This window comes from Aythya marila, assembly GCF_965140915.1.
Source record: "Aythya marila genome assembly, chromosome: 1".
NCBI classification, from domain to species: domain Eukaryota; kingdom Metazoa; phylum Chordata; class Aves; order Anseriformes; family Anatidae; genus Aythya; species Aythya marila.
Genome location: NC_139042.1, coordinates 77,057,033 through 77,080,685, shown reverse-complemented (window position 1 = coordinate 77,080,685; position 23,653 = coordinate 77,057,033). Strand labels below are relative to the sequence as shown.

At 37.4% G+C, this 23,653-nt stretch overlaps 1 protein-coding gene across 6 annotated transcripts in view; it reads left to right on the top strand.

The window, feature by feature from the left end:
* Window positions 1-23,653, top strand: part of ARHGAP6 (Rho GTPase activating protein 6) — a 312,049-nt gene that overhangs the window by 256,923 nt on the left and 31,473 nt on the right. For all 6 annotated transcript variants that reach the window (XM_082775527.1, XM_082775526.1, XM_082775530.1 and 3 more), the window contains 2 exons: window positions 13,676-13,747; window positions 22,159-22,415. In XM_082775527.1, the coding sequence (XP_082631653.1) occupies window positions 13,676-13,747; window positions 22,159-22,415 (329 nt within the window). The remainder of the gene's footprint in view (window positions 1-13,675; window positions 13,748-22,158; window positions 22,416-23,653) is intronic.

The following is a 23,653-nucleotide window of genomic DNA, read 5'->3' as shown; positions in this document are numbered from 1 at the left end:
TGTTTGTTTGTGTTTTTTTTTTTTTTCTCTCTCTTGTTTTTCTGCCTTATCTTTCATTTTCTGTAATCAACAACTCTCTCAGTTCCCTGTCACTCCCCCATCTGCCACCAATAACTATACCAAGAATCATTTATACTTTCTCTAAGTGAACATAGTAAGTTGCAGGAGGCAGTCAGTTCCAAGCAGAGCTTTCCACAGTTTCTCTATCAATGCAGTTACTCTGTGGAAGATTTTAAATTTGTTGTCTGATGTTCTGAATGACAGAACAGTACCATTTTGGTGAAACTTCTTTGCAGTTGCTGTTTAGAACATACTATACTTATTTCAAGGAAGTCAAATCTCTTTATAATAGAAGAGACAACCTACCATGAAATTCACTTGGGTGTGTGCTTTATCTTTGACTTTCCAATTGTGTATGTCCTTTTATGTAAATAGTGAGAAAAACGAACCCTTTACAACACATCTACACACACGCGCACACACAAAAACAAAAACAAACAAACAAACAAACAAAAAACTTGGTTACCAAGTATGATTGAGTACATCGGACTGCAGACTGACCAAAGACTTGTAAACAATGGGTCATGCTAGATGGCAGGACATGGCAGTGAAAATCAGAGTCAAACTGTACTTTGCAAATATTTGTAAGTTTATAATTTTGTCTGTTTGCTCTTTTTTTCTTTGACCTACCAAATTGGACAGATTGAACTATCAGGCCTGGATTTCTCATATACAAATTTATCGTTTCTTCTTTGAAAACTCATGTTTTGGAAGGGAAGAAAAATGCAGGGACTTAGGTGCAGGATGAATGGATCTGTGGATCTGTGCATCTTTAGGGCCCAGGTCCCTATGTGGCCTGGAGTTACCATGTGCTGCAGAGCCAACCCTGATGTGACAGCAAGTTTTCTACTTCTGAGGCAATCAATACATCTCTTTGTAAAGAAATGGCCACAATCAATTCACAGTATGTCAACAATGTTCTGTATTTTGTGGATTTTCTTATTTGTCATTGCTTTGTCCTTTGCAACAGCACGTGCAGGAAGTGCTTTCTTCATAATATCAACAAAGAATAATGAAAAACAATTGGTGTTTTCACAAGAATACATCTCTGACAGTTCCAAAAGTTGCTCAGTTATATTTCTCACTGGTAATACTGTCAATATGGCCTATACCCACACAGGCAACATTGCTGCACAGTAAGCATCCTAGTATAATTAGGTAAATTGCATTATTCCTGTGATAACAGTCCAGCTGATTGCATTGTGCTGGGATGCAAAATGAGCATGCAATGTATGTGTGTGTGTGTACAGCAAAATAGAAAACTTGTGTGTTGTTGTTACACAAAGTGTAGTCTTCACAAACCCTGGAGAAGGACTGTGGGTAAAACAAGGCTGAAAGAGTTATAAGAACATAGAAGTTGTGTGTACTAGGAATTTCCCCTAGGGAGTTTCCATCCTTCTTCCTCATGCCTCTTCCATAGCTAAATACAGAGGGGCTTCTTGATAAAGGAGAAGCACCGATGCCTGAAGTTGAGTCCAGTAAAACAATTTATCAAGTGCTGTTGACTACTCAAATTGTATATGATACTGCATTTCTGTGAAAGCATAAAGAAAAATCTGGGGGGATTTCTGGACAACCACCAGAAAACAGCTGTATTCCTACTCATGCCTGTTTAATGCTGCTTTTATAAAGCAGAGGTGCCAGCAATAGTGCTTGAAAGAACAGCACTGCCTAAGGTCATGTTTAGAAGAAAACATTCCTCTTATTCTTGCCCAAGCTTGGCTGCTATGGCTCGGGAAGGAATCCCTTGGGAACAGGGGCTGAGACTTTGGTCCAGTGAGGAAGAAAGGAATCTTAATAAATGACAGGGAAGGAATAGATAAGTTTTTTTGTTTGTTTGTTTGTTTTTGTGTTGCTGTTGTTTTTTTTTTTTTTTTTCTTTTACACAGTATGTTTAAACCTGTTAAGAGCCTTTATACTTGTATTATAAAAGCCTGATACATGTTACCTGCCGCTTGAGATAGTTTATTTTCCTCTTTGTGGATACATGATCATTTGTTATTGATTCATAAACTGTCTCTCTCTTTGGGAGCACAGGCTGCCTGCCTCAATCTTAACTGTAGCAGTAAGAAAAACATAGTGGACAGGTATTCGTTGGCATGTTTCTCTCACACAGTTATTGTGCAAAGGTTCAAGCATAGTAACCAAGAGTGCACAGACCAAACTACTCCCTTTTTCTCTCCCCACCTTTTTAATTGCAATGTAACAATTGTACTTCTGAGAGTTACTAGGCTAAATTATCAAGATGTTGTAAAGGCAACATGCCTTTAGTATCAGCCTGGATATTGTTTTAAAGCTGCAGGTAAATATTGCAGTTATATGTAATATTGCAGTTATACTTTTCTTTTCTTATAATTAATAATCATGAATCCTAGTATTACCCTGTGTTTCAGAGAGTACTACTATGTTATCAAACTTCATTTTTGTGGGAAGACTTAGCTCAAGAGTCCAGGCCCATACCCTCAAAACGACTTGGTAAAATATCTTTGCTCCATTATCATCTTCAGAATTCAAGATTGATGTGTCCAGGATTGAATTTTGATCTTATATCTTCACCCAGGATTGTTAATGGATCAGATGCAGTAGACTGCAATACATGCAGTAGGTTGGGCTGAGGCCAGAACATCCATCTCTGATGAATTATCTTGCTTTTGTTGGCTTGGGTCACAACCCTAATGTTAGGTTGATGCAGTGTTTTTGTTTTAACACACACCACACTCCAAGGTATATTTATGCCTTAGTACAAGTGCGGCATACGTTTATTTTGTACCTTCGGGTTTATTTTAATGTTTCCCAAATGTTTTGTAGTGAAAATCTGAAGGTGAGCCACAGAATTGTCTTCACTTTCCAGAAATGAAAATAAACACACTCTCCAGCTATTTTAGCAAGTGTACCAAACGTAATAAAAGAAATTAACTGCCTTTGCTAAGAAGACTGTTTACTGTATTGTTGCCACCTATGACAAGAATGTATATACACATAATTACTTACTGTTAACAGCAACTAAGTCATACACAGTAGTTTCAGTAATTACAGCAAGTGTTCCACTTTCTGAGGGAATTTCTTTTTAGACTTACTGGGACAGCTGGGGAGAGAGAAGGTAATCCTTAATTTTAGTGTTTAGCTAGAGTCTGCCAAATCTAGTTCTCAGTTCATTTAGTTAGCTATAATTATAATGAATATGATCTCATGTTGGGTTTAGAAACCTAAATACAGTCCCAATCATTTAATGGAAGGTTGTTGCTTATGCTGTTTTAACATGTGCACTTGAACATTTTTGTATGCAAGTTCTGTAGCCAATTTCACCAGGTGTGTGATGCTGCGCATCTGCTCATATGAAGTTAGTCTCTTGTAAGACTTCCTTTGGTAAGGTAAATTGGAAGTATATAATTACAGACTGAGTGTTGGGACAACTCCCTCTTTGAAATGGAACAAAACATACATAGCTGTGCTTTCTGAATTTTTATTGTTCATTGGTGCACTTTGTCCCCAATATGTTCCAGCTAAGGTCTGAATAAAAATGGGAATTCAGAATTATGTGTTCTTCGCTTCTTGTTTATTTTGGCAGGGAGTAGATTTTTGGATCTGTTTTTTGCTTACATTACTTGTCATTGTATTTCATTATCCATTTTTCCTTAACACTGAGAGTGACTATGATTTTTATCTGGACTTGCATTTTTGTAAGGGCTCCAAGCTGCTCATTGTTTTTAATCACTGACCATGTTACATACTTCGTAGACTGTTATACCAGGAGAAAGCATCTAAGTAAACTGTAGCCTACACTTCATGGAGCTTTAAGATTAGATGCTTTTGTCCTGGCATACAGTATACCTTTTAAGTAGAGATGGAGGCTTACTAGCACTTCTCTTAATGCTATCCACTGCCAATGCCTCTCATATAATACTGTCTCTAGCAGTGACACTATGAATGATTGAGTGAGTCCATGGAGCATTTGCAAGATTTTTTTTTCACTATAGCAGTGTTTGTGAAAATTATATTAACAACAACAAAGACTGTGAGCCAAACTCTGCTCTTTTACAGTACACTAGTAAATCTTGCATCTATTGTATCACCCTTGCTGTATCAGACCTGCTCAGAGCACTAGAAGTAAACTGTATATCTTGCTGATTAGATGGAAGTTTTTGGGAGTTTTTTTTTTTTCTTTTTCCTTTTTATTCCCCACCCCCTCCAAAAATCCTGATTTTCCATGGAAATGTTATTTTTTCTGAGGACTTTTTCTTTCCTCCCAGGAAAATAAAAACAGTATCTCTCAGTCTGTAAAGAGAAAATAAAATTGACTTAATATTTTAAGCTGGGAGAAGTCCCAGCTGCAAGACAGAGGTGGTTGGAGCACTCAGCATTGTGGTCTGCTACACAGGAGTTTGTCAAAGTGAAGGTGACAGAAGCTTTTCCACGCAGGGAGATAAGCAAGCCAAAAAAAGTTTCTTTTTTCTTCTTCACAGGAGGAAATTTGCAGAAACTTCTTTTTTTATTTTTTTTTTATTTTTTTTTCAGATTTTACTTTTAGCCACTATTGAGACAAGGAAAACTTTGAAATATATGAAACTTGCCAGAACAAAATTTTTCTGGTGGTAGAAAATGGGGAAGTAATAACATTTCTTGAAAACTTAAGAAAGTTTTTAGTCATCTGTGCCTCTTTTAAACTTTGTTGTTAGGCAGCTCTTTTATAAAAGTCTCTATGTAATGCTCAGCAAATTCATTTCCAAGATTTTCTTCTATCAAATGCTAGGATTAAAATGTTTATGTCAGGAACACTTTATTCAGCATATTTACCCTATCAGTTAGAAACGGGCCAATAATAATTTTAAAAGCAGATGTTTCATTGCTTAGCACAAGGAGAAAAAAAGTTTTTCTTTTTAATTACTAGTGTGCATTTTGTTAAATAAGTAGGAGTTTTGATCAAGAAATAGAATGCATTTTGATCAATGCTATAGGAATATGGAACAGAAGTACAAAATGTCAGGATTTTTGGTGAAATCAATGGCACTGTGAACACACAAATATAAATGTCTGCCACAAGAGAGTTAACATCTTTAGAAGAAAGAATTGTCTAACTTTTGAGAAACTACCCGTTGTGTATTGTTTTGTGAAGGTGGAGGAGGGGAAAGAGGACAGGGGTGGAAATCAAAGGCATGCTGAATTGACAGGGCAGAAGTGCTCCTGTCTTTTCATTGGGCATTGTGGTGAAGGGAAGAGGTCTTGCTGGAGCTCCAAAGACAGATAGGGAAATGTTATGATCAACATTTCCAAGTACAAATGTCATGAAGTAGTTATTGGAGACAGAATTGTGACCAGATGTTTTCATTATTACAGCAAAGTAACCCTAAGAGCTTGCGTTGTTTTTTTGATACTGACTTGTAAGGGTAGTGCTCTTATAAATCCAGTCAGAGACTGTTACATGCGTACGTTTGAATTATGTGAAGTCTCACTGAGTTTAGAAATTACTTCTGAGACATCAAATAATTCCTACCTAATGCAGTTGCTTTAATAGTACATTCAAAATAGCTATTGGCTATAAGTATGTACTCTAAGTACTCAAGTATAAATTCATTTATCATTTTGTCTGTATTATTATTCCACATGGAAATCTGAGTTTCTATTTTAAAATGATACCTATGAACATACTGAAAAAGTTGGCCTAAAGGAAACAGTTTTAGGAACTAGAATGCATATATAAAGACTCTAAAACACAATGTTTGGAAAATCAGGTGTATTTAATTCTTTGTTTCTTTCCTAAATCATTGCAAGAACAACTAGTGTAATGGAGGTATTATTGATTGTCTTCTGCCTTTAGTAATTGCTGTTGTCCTGGCCCTTTGTCTTTCAACACTTGACTACGCTGTCCTGTACTTCACAAATAATCCACATGAGGATATTGTGATTCTGGTGAAGCTTTATTAAGAATACTGACGTTGCAACCTATTGATTCTCAGGTTCTGCTTGACTTTGGCAGAGGTTTGCTTTACTATGTGTATTCTTCTGGTATAAATCTACTAAACATTTCAGTTGAATATCAGATTTATTTCTGTTATCATATGCATATTGCTCTTTTCAAAAGTGCATTAGGGAAGTATTTCTGATGAGGATTTCTTCTTGCCTTAGTTTCTAAAGTTTATTTAAATGCATGGTTTCAGTGGAATTGTGGTTGGTGCCAGAAGTCTAAGCTATGTCTCTACATACTGATTAGGAAAAATAAGATGAGTATTGATAGATTTATTTAATCGGAGCTGTGAAACAATGTATATATTTGCATTTTTTTCTTTTTCTTTTCCACTTTCCTTTTTTCTTTTATCAATGCTTACATTTTAGTTATGCTTTCAGCATTATGATGGTAATAAGAAATTACTGACTGTGTGGCTTTGTAGATTCTAAATTGTATAGATTTGTTAGGCTTTTATGCTCAAAAGGCTACCTGGAGATTTAATGGAGACCTAATCTCCTGCTGAAGGTTTTTAAGACGAGATTAGAAAAATGGCTGTGTGACTGACTATTTCTGTGCAGGAAGTCAACCAAAGTGGTCTCTGCAGATTTCATCATGCCTTTTATTCTTGTGGTTTACATTGTCAACACCTGTCACTGTTAAAAAACAAAAAACAAACAAACAAAAAACACTAAGCAAGATGATTAATACTACAGATACAGAGAGCAGGTAATGATTATAATAAAACATGGCTGGAAAGAAGATGCACTGGTAACTTTTCAAATAGGTAGCATCTCAAATATTGGGGCCCACCAACCTGTCTATTGAGAGACCTTCTGCACCTTGATTTCACTTAATTGCACTAAAGGCTACTCTCATTTCATTTCTTTATTTCTATGGGTATGCAAGCCAGCTTATCAATGCACACACACACAAAAAAAATTAATGCCTGCTAGTGTCAGTTTCATGTCTGTTTTGCTTCTAGCCCACCCGGTACTTTGGGGATGAAAGGTAATTCTCCTTCGTATCAAATCAAGATAATTTTGACTAGGAAAGGTGTGAAAGTACTTTTTTCCTCCCTTATATTATAAAATGACTTTTTATTTAGATAGCTAATGCCAAGAAACAGTCAATATTCTCCCACCTCCAGTGGATTGAAGAAAGTTTTAGAGCTTTTTTTTTTTTTTTTTTTTTTTTTTATCAAGGCTCCTGTTTCTTTTTTTATTCCTTTCCTTTTTCCAGTACAGCTAAAATATTTTCTTTTCTGTCATTTGTTTTGATGTAGTAGTACAGTCAGTTTTAGACCCATTTTACCATCAGTTGTGAAAGCACTCCAAGTGACGGATGTCTTTCCCAAAGCTTTCAAACCTCTGCTCATCGTCGTGGTCTCTGAGTGCCTTCCATGTAAAGTGGGTGGCAGCAGCAAAGCCCCCAAGCTCTGCTCCTGCTCACCTATTAAACCTGCAGCTTCCTGCACAGTGGGACTACAGTGGCTTGGGCAGGACTGGAAACGTGCTTCTTCCCAGCTCTTCTTCTTGCACAGGCGACCTGTGGTGACAGCACTTTCAGGCTGTGGATTCTGCAGCCCAGACTGTGCTCCAGTGCCTGAGTTCCTTATCACACCTGTGCCAACGCTCACTGTCAGTTAGCGAAGTCCCTCATAACTGAGAATCATGGAAGAACATATTTTAATCACATAGGGTTACTTGTAAACTATCATTTGATTAATAACACTCGGGTTCCTGTAGGGCTTCAACCTTCTTTTGAAATCAGTGACAATTCTAGCAGTTTCATGTTCCAGACAGTTTCTCTGGCAATTTATGGATGTTTTCTGTAAAGTCATATCATTCATATGCCACTAGAGCTTCTTGCTGTTACACGGTAAGGAAATTGTTTATAATGCAAGATTTAATCTTCAATCAGTTGCAACATTTAAACCTGCATGTTGACAAATTATAATTCCTCTTTGTTTCATTGTGATCAGTAATGCAGTAACCCAAAGGACTGCTATACATATAAATACAATATTGTATATATAAATCTATATCTGAGAAGGTACACTAACCACAGGCTACCAAAGAGTCTAGTGGATTGAGGAAGAAGAAAAGCATGCTTTTATCTGGTGATTTAAAGTTTCTTTGGTTAGCTGCAGGTTGTCAAGCACAAAGGAAGGCTAATCTAAAACAAAGTGAACTAAAGAGAGTAACCAATAAAACAGAAATAGTATGAGAAATGGGGAGGTAGTCCAGGAGTTATGAAGCCATGTAATATTTTGCATTGCTAAGGGAGTGTGTGTGTGTACTGCCAAGGACAGGTTACAGGGAGAAAGAGGGCAATGGGAAATACCTGGGGGCTCAACCCTTCCGTTTTCATAGCTTGTGATGTGCCAAAGCCTTTAGCTCCTCATCCTCTGGTTGAAATGTTTACCTTCCACCTGTGCTGCAGCTGGCAGCGCTCTGGAAGTTACTGTGTGGAGACAAGAGCATTTCAACAACATGTTAATCTAAGTAAGTATTTCAAGATGGACATTTATAGTGACAGGAATGGCTAAGTAAAACCAGCACCCTGCTCTTCAGTAGAGCAGCTCCAAGTATGCATCCAGAAGGAAATTTACTTTGCATAGTGCCTGAAGAAGTGATTGCAACCACAAACACAGTGCAATGAGGAAAGAATGAAACACAATCTATTCTTCCTTGTGCTCTGTCAACAGCATTTAGCAGTATTTTCTACTTGCAAACTCTATTACTTGCAGCACCGCAGAGGCAAGAGTTGAATGTAGCTTGACATTTGGTTCGCAGGCTGAGTGCAGGAAGCTGGCACTTGGGAAATGAATCATTCTTAGTGAGTGGAGTGGACAGAGAGGTCAGACTTGGTGCGTTGGGATGCCACTCGTCATGGTTTTCAAGGCAGAGTGGATTACACTTTTAAAAAGTACATTCTGTTATGATATAATTACATGCAAGGAAAAAAATACTAATACCAATTAAAGGAAAATGACCATGAATATAGATAGCTACTATGAAGAATTATTTTAGAACTATTACAATATCAGGATTTTCATCCATTTCTGTTCCCATAACTGAGCTATGGGTATGATGTTTATCTTTCACATAAGTCTTCTCCTTATACTTTGTGAAAATGACCCTTAATTGTAGAACATGACTTTTCCCTAAATGGACAAGAAGCATAATTCTTATACACAATGGAAGTTGCCAATAATGGTTGGGGGGGGCACTGTGTGTTCTTCTCTCAGTAACCCCATAAACAACAGATTTCTTTTGTAAAAAACTCGGTGATTTAAATTAGCTTACAGTCTCTGTATGGATTTATGAATTATGTTTTTGATTAAACAAAAAATACTGTTCTTGCATGTAGATAATGTAAAAGAAACATTCATTCATATAGATAATCCATAAACTTTACAGGTTTTATTATTTATAAGCTTTATTTATCTGTAAGGTTTATAAGCCCATACATAAGAAAACAAAGTGTTGAAGAACTCTATTTCTGTTACAGGTTCACTTCAAGCTTATTGCTAGGACACTTTCCATAATTTAAAATCTAATACTATAATAGTGTCAGAAAAATGACTTGGAAAGCTGTAGTACTTCTTTCTACATATTATTTTGATTTAAAATAAATTAAAAAAAATAAAATTTCATTAGGACTTCACAATATAATGGCTATTAAGTTCACAATATGGAAGTAGTGGCCAAGAGTTCCTGAATGTTAACTCCAGGTGTGCCACTACCTGTATCACCTTGAACAAATTCCCTATACCTAATATGTGATTCTTTTGCTCATGTGAGCAACATCTTATTACCTGATTTATTTTTTTATTTTTATTTTATTTGTATTATTTTATTACCTGACTCACATACACTGAAATTTTGACCTTGAAGTGGACCGTACAAAATCTTGAGAGTGTAACTGAAAATTAAAGGATGTTAGTATTGACACTGTGCATGAATTTCAACCTTGCATCAAAAACTTTAAAAACTAATAATCTCAGAAGTCATGTTCCTCAATTCTTCAATTCTTGTCCAAAGTCAGTGTATCAGTGCAAATACTCCAGTGTTTTGTAGGCTTTGGTTCACTCATAGAGTCCTAAATAGATGACCTAATTTTTCAAATAGAAAAGTCTCTTTGGCATTAACTGAACCTGGAAGTGCTCGCTACTTTGCAAAAACAGGTCACATAGCAATTTAATATGCACTCAGGAGTTTCATTCCAGGCTTGTTTTTTTTTTAAATATTCATCATGTTAGTCGTAATATATACATGCCAAGAGAGTGATGTATGCATTGCAGCGTAAAATGCAGTCAACATATAAATTAGTAAGTATTGAACAAACCAAGTTCATTTCTGAAACAACTGATCTGCAGAGCTGCCTGGGCAGATGTTTTCCAGAAAAGTCAGATATGGTTAAAAAATAGAGGAAAAAAAATATCTTCCTTCAGTTTGACATCTATCTTTTGACATGAAGACTTTTGAATTTTCTTGTCTTGCTAATATTTTTGAGTGGAATCTATTAGACAGCAATATATTGCTGATCTATAGAAAGAAGACATCAAGGGATAATAATGTACACAGAAGACTGGATAAAGTGACTGGATGAATGGCTTTTACCAATTTGTGGTTTAGACACTTTCAAACCACAAATGAGAATAGCAGGCCATCTTTAATAGCACTTTGGACTGATATGGTATTACTTTGCATGAATAGTTATTAATCAATTTGAAAACGTACAGTAGGTATTATGCGCGGGTAATAATGCTTTGCCTGTTTTCAGGAATGCTTTGGATATTAATTATATTCTCCAAACACAGTGCAGATAGTAACTGCTAAGTGTTATTATTATGAATTGTGTTTGTTTAAGATTTAAAACTGCTGGAGTTGCGCACGTCCCTCAGTACATTATGAATATTTCAGCAGTGCTTATGCCTGACAAAACCTAAATCAACAATCATTTCAAAACGTATTTGCTTTTACACAATATAGGTAGTAATTAATTACATCTTTTGCTGGGGGCAGAAGAAGAACTGGAACTGACCTCAGACCTCCTGGCAGATCCCCTAAGCTTTAGCTTTTTGCTGAGATTCCTATCGGTCTTACTCTCATATGCAACTCTTTTTCTCTTGGAAACCATATATGTTAATGGTTTCCACTGCCTTCGGTGGAAGCACATCCCTTTGCGTCTCCTCTATCATTCTGCTGCGTCATTCTCTGCTTCAGGAGTGCACTCCTTCAGAGAGTAGACTCTTTTCAACATTTTCTGTCCTGTCCATCTCCAGAACTGTTTCCTGTTTCTTATATTTTTCTGGGCCAGATCACCGCTATGCAAAAATCAAAGAGTTGTCAAGACAAATGCACAAATATTCTCTTAACCTGTCAATTACTGATTAAGTACTTCACAGTTGTAGTTGAAGGAATCACCCATTAAGAACAAGGTTTTTTAAAAGCATAGTTCGTCCCTAGAAGTGATTAACCTGTTTTCCACATGAATATTAATATGTCATTTGTTCCCCTATTCTCTATTGAATAGCATTCGGTTTTTTTCTGGTATTTCTGTTATATTTGAGTATGCAGCACTAAAACATTCCAGAAGTTGCAGTTACATAACTGTAATAGAAAAACAATATATATTATATGCAGTTTCAACTTTTGTTCTCATTTTTACATCTAAGTAGACTTCAGTGGAATGTCAGAATATCAATAAATAGGTCTTTGGAGCGTAAAGGCTCTAAGACTCCAAAGAAATGTAAGCCATTTATCAAAAGGCTACTGCAAAGCAGTAATTTGAATTTATAAGATGAAAAATAATTTTAAAATAATAGTGTATATATATAAAGCCAGAACACAATGGCAGTATGCAACCCTATAAAAACAAGCAGTATTGTTACTTTTATGTAAACAGGCTACTGACTATTCATATTGCCAAGAGGTAAAAGAATTTTTGTAATAAACTCAGTATTATGAACTGGGAATGTTAGAAGGTGTGAAAAGACTGGGCATATTAATCAATCAAAGTATGACTTTGAGTTATGAACTTGTCATATGGATATGAAAAAGGAAAATCTAATCATAGACCATATCAGGCAATGAATTACCACTGTTATATTGCTGAAATCTCATCTGGAATACCATATCAACTTCAGTCAGCCTTATTTCAGAGAGATGAATTCTCACTGGAGCAGGTACAGAAAAAGGGGTATTAACATAACCAGCAAATGTGAATCTACCTCTATGTCAAGAGGCAGAAACTGTGTAACATAGTTAAGCAACTGCTAGGAGGTAATATGCTTGCTGTCCCCATATAAATGCAGAATACAAACATAGAAGGGGATTGGATCGAACAGAAGTTGCACAAGGCAAAAGTAAATTTTAATTTTAAAGAAAAGGATGTGAACTGGCTATGAAACAGTCAGAATTTGTCCATCTGTCTGTTGAATAATACTCTAGGCATGTCTTTCAATAGGAGTTGAAGGAAAACTATGAGGAAATTACTTGTATTTTCTTATGGGCAATTGTAAAAATGAGAGTTAATCCACAGAGATCCAATTCATTCCTTTGTTGTCTTTTCCCTAGTGCAAAAGACCACTTAAGACATTGGTTTACATAACCAGAAAAACATGTTGAGGCAGATTATTTGGCATCCTTCTTGCTGTAAAAGTGAAACACACATATTGCGTGTTTATTAATTAATTAATTAATTAATTATTTTTTTCTGCATTACAAAACCCAAAACCAGTAAAGCAAAAGTATGTATCCATTAATCTTTAGCTTTAACGGTGCCTATGTTAGTATTAGTATTAAATCCTATATTAGATCTTTTATACTGCTTTGGAGCTAAAAAAAATAATAAAAAATAAAAGGTACGAGTTAAAGCAGGTCTCTGTCTTAATCTCTTGTATTTGTTGAGATCTAACAAAATGTGTTTGTGTTGACTTTTCATTATAAAAGATGCTGAAGGAAATAATGATAGCCAACCTTTTGACATAATTCTTTCAAGAAGGGACCTGCCTATGCTGCTACTTAAAATCATCAGACCTTAATACCTTAGTGAAAACTTGTATGATATATACAGTGTCAGAGCAGTAATTTCACTTAGACTAATCCAGCTGAACCAATCTGAACATGCTGTACACAAACTGTAAGCTCCCTGTTTGAGTTCAGACCAGATGGGTCATGTGAGGGTAGACAGTTATCACCCAACTAGTCCAATTGGTATGCTGAATTTATCCTGGAGGTCGGTCATGCTTCCTCTCTGAATACTACCTGTGACTCCACAACCTGGCTCTCCAAATTCTACCTCTAGCTCCACAGCCAAGTCACAGTCCTGTGCCTATGGATGAGGGCTGATCAGAACTTAGGGATTTATACTACCTGCTATCACATCTCAATTGTTAAGTCTTCAAAACTATCTTTCCTTTCTGCTACATGGGCTGCATGACCACGCATGCTGTGCCCAGCAGCATGGAGTGGGATACACTTGGTCTTCCAGTGCACTCGTTAGGGCTGAAAGGCTGTGACAGTTCCTAACCTAACCTTTGTGAAATACACCCCACATCCTTCCTGACTTCAAATGCCATGGCCATCTCATGTTCGTACAGCTTATGCAACAGTTTGTTCAGCATTCTTTCTTTTCACATATTTCCTATTTCTTCTCTTACAGATGGGCAAAAGAGGAAGAAATCATTAAGAAAGAAACTGGACTCGTTAGGGAAGGAGAAAAACAGAGACAAAGGTAAAATTTTATGAATATAAACAATATAAATAATAATATAAATATAATTCACTAATTGGGTCTTAGTTTTGCATATGAGATTTCTTTAGTCTTAAATTTATACTTTCTGGAATAGGAAAATGTTACCAAAAATACGTCATATCCCTTTGTATTTGTCATTAGTATAATCCAGATCTTGTGAACTGAAAGTTTCTTTCTTGGAAGAAAAGGAGGAGTTAAAGGACTGAATATTTTCTTCCTTGTTCTTTCTCCCCATTTTCACCAGCCAGTGCAGGGTGCAGGAGTGCAGTTAGGATAATATGACCCAGTTGTTTACCTGCATATACACTCTACACTCTCCCTTGCAATTCACAAAGCATGTAAACCCAGCCCTGCCTAAGCCAGTCAGATGGGGTTCTTTTCTTCCTTCCTCTTTTTTTTTTTTTTTTTTTTTTTTAAACCTTAGGAAAACAGCCATTGTTTAAAATGCTTCAACGGTACCGATCACTTGGGTCTTAATAGACTCAATGTGATATGGATTTACAGATACAGTTGGACTTTTTTGTTTGGACACTAAGCAGCTTTATGGGCTGGGTCCTAATCCACCAGACTTGACCTGTAGTTTGCAGCCATTTGAACACTGAGTGTTGAAACCAATCTCTGAAATTGTAGTTTTCAGCATATAATTATGCATCTAATTTTATGTTCACTTCTAGAGAAATAGTTCTAGAAAAGTAGTAGTAAAACTTGTTTTTTGCACAACTGTACTGGTCGAGCACTTGTAAATAATGTTATTTTCTGCTATTATATTTCTGCTCTTTTTTTTTCTTTTTCTCTACCTGTATGGTGGCACTCAGTTACTTCTGAGATCTGCATTCTGTTTTTGTTCAGATAGTTTTTCTGGACATTTTGGACTTAGTAGTTGCCCACAGGAAAGATCAGCACTTTGTGCTTATTCATCCTTGTATATATTTATCTGTTTCCTGTTTTTCAGCATTGCTGTGGAAAAAAAAAAAAAAAGAAAGTTCTAGTTGACTTTAGCCAAGCATTTTTAAAAATCACTATGCTGATTCTTTTAACTTGTAATTCCTTTTTTCTTCATTTAGCTTCAGGCTGTTTCAAATTTTCCTCCCATCTTCCACTGCCTTATTCTCATTTTATAGGTTGAATTCCAAGATGTCTTTTGCTTTCTAAGATGTCCAAGCTCTCTCCATGTATAAAATATTACAGGAGCATCCCCTGAGGGCAAAATACTTCAGCACTACTTGAATGGCAGAATCTGTTTCTCTCTTTCCTTCAGGATTTCTGCATTGACAGTGGTGTTGAGTTGGTCAATAAGAGTGCAAAGGGCCAGGAAACCTGAAGGAATCAGGTTCCCAAGCAGATTCTGTCAACAGAGTGAAAAGAAAACAATGTTAACTTTGCTGTTGTTGTTGCTATCAGCAAACATTAAGCAAAGATAGCCAAGATAGCAGCATATAGCACCCCACTTCTCAGTGTTTCTGTCCATGATTGTTTCCAGTGTGCTTCCCTCTGCCCTACCAGGTTATTGAATATCATCTGTCTCACAGTTATTTGCTGAGCAGACAGTTAATCCATCACTGCAGAGAGGATAAGCCACCATGAAGGTGGACATTTGTGCCATGTAGGTAGTTAGCCTGGTGAAGGACAAAGGGGAGGCAGCAGCATCTGCATCTCCTGCCCTGCTATGTGTGTTGAGATATGCGTGTGCCTGCCAGGAGCTGGGCTTCACATGGAGGCAGCATTTAGGCAGAGTTGGAAGGCTTAGCATGATGGGCTGGGACGTGAGGCCCAGGAATTCAAAGGGACAGAGTTGTAGAGCTTTCAGGCTGACGAGCTGACCTTTGCAAGGAAAATGTAAGGCCTCGTGTCTTGGTACTACTCATCTTCACATCTTGGCAGAGCCACACCTGCTGCCCTAAGGAATGGTCCCTATGTTGCTGAATTTCGAGGCAGAGGTAACCTCTCTCCTTTCGTGAGCTGAAAGTATTAGCCTGATCTGTTCCACAGATTTTTATTTATTTATTTTTTTTTAAACAAGCATTTCTACCGTTTATTTTATAAAGAGAATATCTTCCATTACTGGGCAACCGGTCCAAAACAAACACTCTGCAATGTGGCCATGGGTGTACGCACACAAAAGGCCAAGAACATGCACTTTTTCACCCTTGCATGTCCCTGGTCCTGTAAGGAATGTCTGCCTTCTGTTTCCTTTTTTTCTTGGTGACAGCGCACCATCCTTAGAGGCAAGCAGTGAGAACAGGAAGAAGGACACCAAAGTGGCATCAGGGAAGCTGATTTCCGGAACGCTTTTTATAGACGAGTGATGGCTGCCTTAATGCAAAGAGCAGTCCCCTCACTTGAGCATCACATATATAAGCACAGTTTGCATACATGAATAATTCCAAATATATTGAGTTCCCTATATCCCAGCCTCAGAGACCCCACATATCAGAATGAGTAGTAGCCAAGGGGTCCTGTAGTTAGGTCTTACCTGGAGTATGTGTCACGTGAAAATTCTTTTTTTGAATGAATAGCCTTCTGAAAGTTAATCCTCACAGTCATTGGCCTGTCACCCACTGTGTGATCCTGTGTTTGGCTTGCAGCCAAAGCTCGCTGAGATGAAGCCACAGAGGTGGAAAAAAGGCTGCAGTTCTGATCACCAGGGATGCACAATGAGGCCTTGCTTTAGGGAGCACGAGGAGTGAGCCTCACATACAATTTATTCTGTTTGCAATCAGCTTTGTGTCTTCAGGTATGGACAGTTCCTGAAAAAATGTAGGGAGGCTTTGTATACTTAGTTTTGCCTGATACTCCCTCTACGTTAGCACTGTCATACAGTGAACCACCCTGGGGTACAGACTTGTGGAGTTACTCCGTCTGTGGAGATGCAACATCCCTCTGCTTGGTGCCTGAGACTGTTCTTCCCCCATTCCACCCCAACAGATGGCTGTGCTTAAAAACATTACTGAAGGGATATGGTACTCATTTCTTCTAGGACTGTTCTGAGAATTAATCACCTATATTTTAGGATTTATTCCAATCTGTGGAGTTTTTACTCTCCTAGCATCACATTTTATTTAGACAGATCAGTTGATCTGCTAAAGTGAGAGTCTCAGCAAACTGTTATTCTTTTGAAGGCCAAGAAAGGCAAAAAGTAGAATTGAATGCACTTTAAATAAGATTGGTATCTTTATTTTGTCTTTTTTTTGACAGGTACATCTGTCAAAAATTAAGTAAAAGGGGAAAAAAATCTAAAACAAGTGTTTTCATTTGTTTTTACAGTTCTGAGTGACTCACCAGAACAGGATATAGCAAAACTTGCTGGATGTAAACGAATGAAACAGGAGAGCAGCAGTCCACCCAGTTATTTAGGCAATGTTTTCAGCTGCTATCATTCAATGTCTTTGCTTTTCTCTGCCCTGCCTCCTTGTTATTTATGGCCATTGTGATTCTCCATCGTTTTGTCTACATGTGTCTCCAAACACTTGCTTTAGCTGCTGACAAACAGTACTCTGGCTGGAGGAGCAGTAGAATGTCAGTGCTGCTCAGAATACGAAATTCTCTGGATGCTCTGCATGCTGGTGGCCGGGTACTGTTCCCTTGCAAATTCACTGCTAATTTTGATGACAGCAGAAGTGGAACGTTTCATCTGTCTGCTGCCAGCCATACATGGGTCAGCGTAAGCATGCCTCCTTGGAAAGTAAACACAAACATTCCTGAAGGAGATGCCTCTCAGAAAGGATTTCTCATAGAAGATGTTATCAGTAAGCCAGCTCCATATTTCTTTGGTTCCAGTAAACTCCACAGGTGAACTGAGAGACCTCCTTAGAAATAGCAATCACTTGTTGCATGATTTGTTGAGCAACCTTTTCCTAATGTTTCTGTGTGGAATGTAAATTCTTGACACATTCATCTGTGGGGCCTTGGCAGAGGTGCTACGTATGCTGTACTTGCTGAAAAAAAAAAAAAGTAAGGCTATGGGATATGTGGTTTCTGGAAAAGATGTTTGATTTTTCTTTAGTTATAGTTTGAAATTCTCAAACTTCTTTCATGTTTACTTCTCAACCATTCTCATTAAATTTAGACATATTTCTTAATGTTTGCATTTTTTCTTCAGTAATTCAACCTATGATGATGTCAGCATGTCTTGGCATATTCTAAGGAGTGAACTGAATATATGGAGCTTCTTTTTTATTATAGTTTATTAGAAATGCGTGTGTTTTTTTTTCAAGCTTTTTAGTGCCCCACTGTGCTATTTTCAGAATGTGTGTTATGCTCTCAAGGCAAATGAAAGTTATGTTAAGTGACATTGTGTCATATTTTGCATTGAAGTCAACTAAATAGCTGAAGAACCTCTTATTTAAAGCAAAAACAATAAAAATCAAAAACCTCTCCACAGAAAAGTCAAAGTAACTGGGAAGGCCTTGTATCACTCCTTTAAGGTCAGTGAGCTTGGACTAGCTGGAGAAGGGAGTTCTGTCACAGAGCTGGTGCTGGGCACATGGTCTTATCTTCAGTCTTCTGTCAACATAGTATTATGTTGAGATGGAGGGACTTCTGCCTTGATTTAAAGAACCCTCCCCATTTAAATATCCCTTTTAAAAGGGATATTTTTTTTAGTATCTCAGCTGTCTCCCACTCTGTTTCTATCATTTAATTGTGATTAGTAGGAGTGTCTCTGTTGATCGAAGTCACAAGGTTTCATCAGCTCCAAAACAGCATTTAAGCTGTACTAAAGGAAAAAAATAAAGGCTAAGGAGACTACCAAAGTTGCTGTATTTTATACTGTTCACATTATTAGCATTAAAAACCTCATTACTGTCTAAAATGTAGACCTCACAGGTTCTTAATAGATTGTCATTGTTTTGGGGATGGAAGCCACAAGTTTCAACAGCAGAATCTTCAGATAAGCCTTTGAAGCTATACTTGGGCTGGATTGCACAAGGCCAAGTAAGCTAACTGCATGGGTCAACATCCTGGGTATCATCTTTTGATGAGCAAAGAAAAGGATTTCTGGTCACTGAAACTCTTATTTGGTCTGGATGTGACTTTTTCTGTGAAATGTTCTTCTTTTAATTAGAAAATGCTGATTTACTACCACAGAAAGATTTAGGAATGTTGCGGTTTCGATCAAAATTTTGTAGAGAAACTTTCCTCAGCTGCAAGATGGACTTTCTTGTCCATCTTTCAGAGAAATGAAGCACTTCTCCAGAATAGCAAACTGTCTCTTGTGCCAGTAAACACTCAAAACAAAATAGATCAAAAGTCATGACATTATATGCTTCTGTTCAGCATCAACATGTGGGTCTGCATTTCCAAGATGATTGCCTGATCTGCCAGGTTGTTTCCATTTTTTACACACTGTTGTCTCCAAAATTTCTTTTTCAGCAGCCCACTCCCCTAATTGAAAAAGTGATCGACTTTCATTGGGGTTTCAGAGAGTAACTTACTTAGTAGCTTTCTGACCATAGCAATCACATAGTAATACAACAGACTAAAATTTGAGCCTCTGCTCTAAAGAGCATTTCTTCATACAAATGAAACACCTTCAACAGTAAAGATCCCCACCCTACAGCAGCAAATAGGCAGTTGTTACTTTTACCTGGATCTTGAGGCTAGAACCTCAAACCTACACATCTTACTTCTGAGTCACTGCCCCATCACACTCCCTCAGGGGTTTGCATGGTTTTGTACCACTGCAATTCCTCTTTTTTCTAACAAATCTGAAACTTCAAAAGGGCTGGCATTCACTCTAATGGACATGTCATTACCTGTCCAACAAGGAAGTTCTTGGAATTGAATACTTCTGAGGAGACTGGAGAGGGGGGAGTATAAAACATACTCCCCTCCACCATATACCACACACACACACAAAAGTTTTGCTGGGAACTTGAGGCTGTAGCTGGTCTGTGGTGGGTGCAGCCCATTCTCTTGATTTCAACAAATGAACAAAAAGTTACTGATTTTGCCAATTTTGTAACGTAATTACCACTGCCAGCCAGCATCACTTCCATCTGTATTTAGTCTGAAAATCAGCCAGTTGGTTTTAATCCAGTTCCCCATCTCTGCCAGACATTGAGAAACTGGGAAAGTGGTTCATGTCCTCTGAGAAGGGTGCCTACAGCAAAGCTCTGTGTCCTTTCACGGCTCTACAGGCATGTTGAACAAGAGCAATTAAAAACCTGGCATTCCACACCTGAGGGTTTGTGAGGAGGAACAACACTTACCCTCAAAATAGCAGCCTTTACATAACAAAGTTGGGGAGTAGGGCTATCGTAATGAAATCCATTTAATGAAGCAGTGCTGAAATCTCATCCCCTGCTAATCTCATCCCAGTTGATCCCAGTATTGTAGGATCAGTGGCATCAGCGTGATGTTGGGTATCACTGGGCTGTGTACTGCTGTCCCATCCCAATTTGAAGTATAAATGACTCTGAGACAAAAACAGGTAAATAAGTCTTGTTTAGGATTTCATTTGGCTCAGTGGCCTTTGTCAGGAAATGTTGTAGAGGGACATGTATGGGGACTGCTAGCGTTAGGTCAGAGGTTGGACTCGATGATCTTGAGGTCTCTTCCAACCTAGAAATTCTGTGATTCTGTGACATTTGAAAGGGATACTGGAGGCATAATGAAGTACCTGGTTATACTGTCAGAAGGGGAGTAATGTTGCAGATGTGTGTTTCAGGTGAATTTTCAAAGTAAGCACATGGTCTTAAATGTTCACTGAGAAAATAATTCAAAATACTAAACATATATATATATATATATATATATATTATATATATATATAATCCTAATAATCTTGTCATTTTACAGTCATACTCCACAGGGTGTAGGGGGGATGGGCTTAACTCTGGACTCCTTGAACTAGCCATCTCTGCATTGCTTGATACTTATATGGTGATGTACTTTCTTGTCCTAAATTAAATGCAGACAGTTTTAGATGTCATTCTACTCACTGGTCACCTTCAGACTTGCTTGGTATGTGGAACTTCCTGATTTAGTTTTATCTGGTCACCAAAGTTAGTTCATGTCTTAACATTTCATGCTTCTAAAGAGCAGTAATGTTTCTCAGCAAAGCAGAACAGGCCCTTGTTTCTTTCATATGATGAGATAGTAGTACCCTCACTCAAGATTCAAAAAAATATACTCTTATTTCCAATGTCTTACGTCAATTTAATAATAATTTAAACATAGACAACATTTTAAAATGTCATCAAAGACACAATCACACTGAATTCTGGGAGGAACTTTGGCCTTTATTCATTCAGAAGGTTGTAACAGAAGAAAGGATGAATATGTAAGGATCTTTTGTTTGCTTTTTTTTTGTTTGTTACTTTTTAATATATAATATATATGAATATATATATATATAATATATATATTTATATATATGTAAAAGCTTTTAACCTCTAGTGCCTTGTTTATTCCTGATACTGGCAGCTCTGAATTTGGAACCTAGTAGAAGCTGCACCCATTTTCACCATGATGAATAGGCTCAGCAGCAATTCTTTTTCATTCCATTTGAATACAAACCAGTTCTGATTTGCAGTCTGGCCCAGTAGTTTTGATTCTGCTAATCTTTGGTAGGAAAAAATAAGAAACTTAATGGTGAGAATTTCAGTGTTAGATGTTGGCTGATTCACTGTGAAGCACTTTTCTGTTCTTTAAAACATTTGACCACTCTTAAATTTAAGACCTAAGTATATGCTGATTTTGTAAATTGCAGTTATATCGATGTATGTATATACTCTACAGTTATATTGATGTGAAGTGGGTGTATACTACTGCGAAAAGGGTATAGTTCTTGTATATAGTTAAAACGTTATCCTTGAAGGCTTAGTCTGAGTAGTGGATGCAATTACAAACGCCCTGTACAGGTAGGTGCACGCCTTCCTGACCTGTGATGAGACCCACACACGTGCCCATACTCCTTGACTCCAGTGCCCTGCAGCATTTGTGAGAAACAATCTGGTGAAAGGGTCATGAGAGCTGCGGCACGTTTAAGCCAGGCTCCCCAGTCTTAAGGTTTGGTTTCCAGAGCCCCCACTGGCCATCTGCACTATCTAGATATGGCCAAAGGTGCCTGACTTCCAGTTGCTTTCAGTGGAAGTTAAGATCTGAATTAGTTCTGTTCCCAATTGATTTTCCAAGATTCTGTGTGGTATATCATTTACGATCCAACTGGAAACAGGAGTCAGATACCATGAACTACAATTACCTGGCATTTGTCCACTATTATTTTATTGTTTGAATGTTGTTATTGTTGTGCAGTCCTGTACCTCCTTGGAATTATTATATATTTAAAGAGACTTCAGATTGTTTTTCTTTTTAACAGCTTAATACTGACTTCTTTCTGTACTAAATAAATATCAGATGTTCAGTAAATATTAACTTTTTTGTTGCAGAATTTATTCCCCAGGCTTTTGGAATGCCCTTGTCCCAAGTGATTGCTAATGACCGGGCCTACAAACTCAAGCAAGACTCTCAGAGAGAAGAGCAAAAAGATGTTTCAGATTTTGTGGCCTTTCTCTTACCGTTTGGAACAAAAAGGCAGAACAAAGAGCTTTCCAGCAGTAACTCATCTCTCAGCTCCACCTCAGAAACACCAAATGAATCCACTTCTCCTAACACACCAGAGCCAGCACCACGAGCAAGGAGGCGTGTAAGTACACCCATAACATCATCGTACGTGCCTGTTGCTCTGTGGAGGGTATAGGCAATGCAGAAAAAAAAACACTTTTATTTGTGGATTGTGGAATATTTTTTGCATCATGTTGGAACCATGATCTTTTAAGTGGAGGCCAGCCTGATGAATACCAGAAAACCCTTACTGTAGTGATCTTTTTCTGGTGCTGATGGGAAAAGATCATACGAATGGTGCGAGTCTGTTGCAGATCTCAGTGATAGAGATTATTTAGAACTCCTCCTGCTCACTCCCTATATCTACCTCCTTATGTTTAGGTCTTTTAGATTTAATAAATTCCATCCATCTTCCACCTGATTTTTTCATCTTGAGAAGACTAAACCTGTGCAATTGATATTTATATAGATGCTTCTGTTAATTTAGCTCCATAAACTCAGAAATAAATTAACTATTAATCTCTGTAGTAATGTTAATAGAGGTCCTTATGGCCTAATTCAAATCCTGTCCTCAGTGGTAAATAAGTTATTGGAATACATTTGTACCAGGCCCTTAAAATAATTTTTGCATACATGCTAAGAAAATGCCTTTGGCAGCAGAACACAGTGCAGTGTTTTAGGTTGAATGTTAATCCTGCACGCAAGAAAGGTATCTGGTAGACCATTTGTTTGCAGGGTTCTGTTTCTTGCAAATAAATTTTATGCTCTGAACTCGTAGAGATTTCCAGTTTTCCAATGCTGCAGCTAGTAGCAGTATTATAAATGTTTTGTTTTGTTTTCTTTTTTTTCCTTTTTTTTTTTTTTTTTTTTTAGTGGAGTTGTCCATGGGATAGAGGCTCTAAAATTATTGCTTTTTTTATTTCATATTGTAGTGGAGATAAAAGTGCACAGTAAAATACTTTAGATAAAACCCCCTGTTAAGTAATCTGTGAAGGAATTCAGGATACGTGAACAGACACTGGAAAATAAAACATTTTCCTAAGATCCTAGCCTTCTTTTCCCAAGGAGAAAACCTGCTTCAGAGAAATGTGATATAGGGCTCTGCAAGATGCATTGTTAAGAGGGGTAGAAGGGTGGATCTGGAGTACTGGAGTAAATTGCAGATTAAGAGAAGGTTCAAGAGCCCTACAGCCTGCCTTCTTTCCCTCTAGCTGTCAGCTGAAGGTTATACTTGAAGTGTCAACAGTCTGTCTGCAAAGAGCTGAGGGCATGATATTTGAAGATGTTTGCATTATTATAAACATGTAGTGCACATCCATT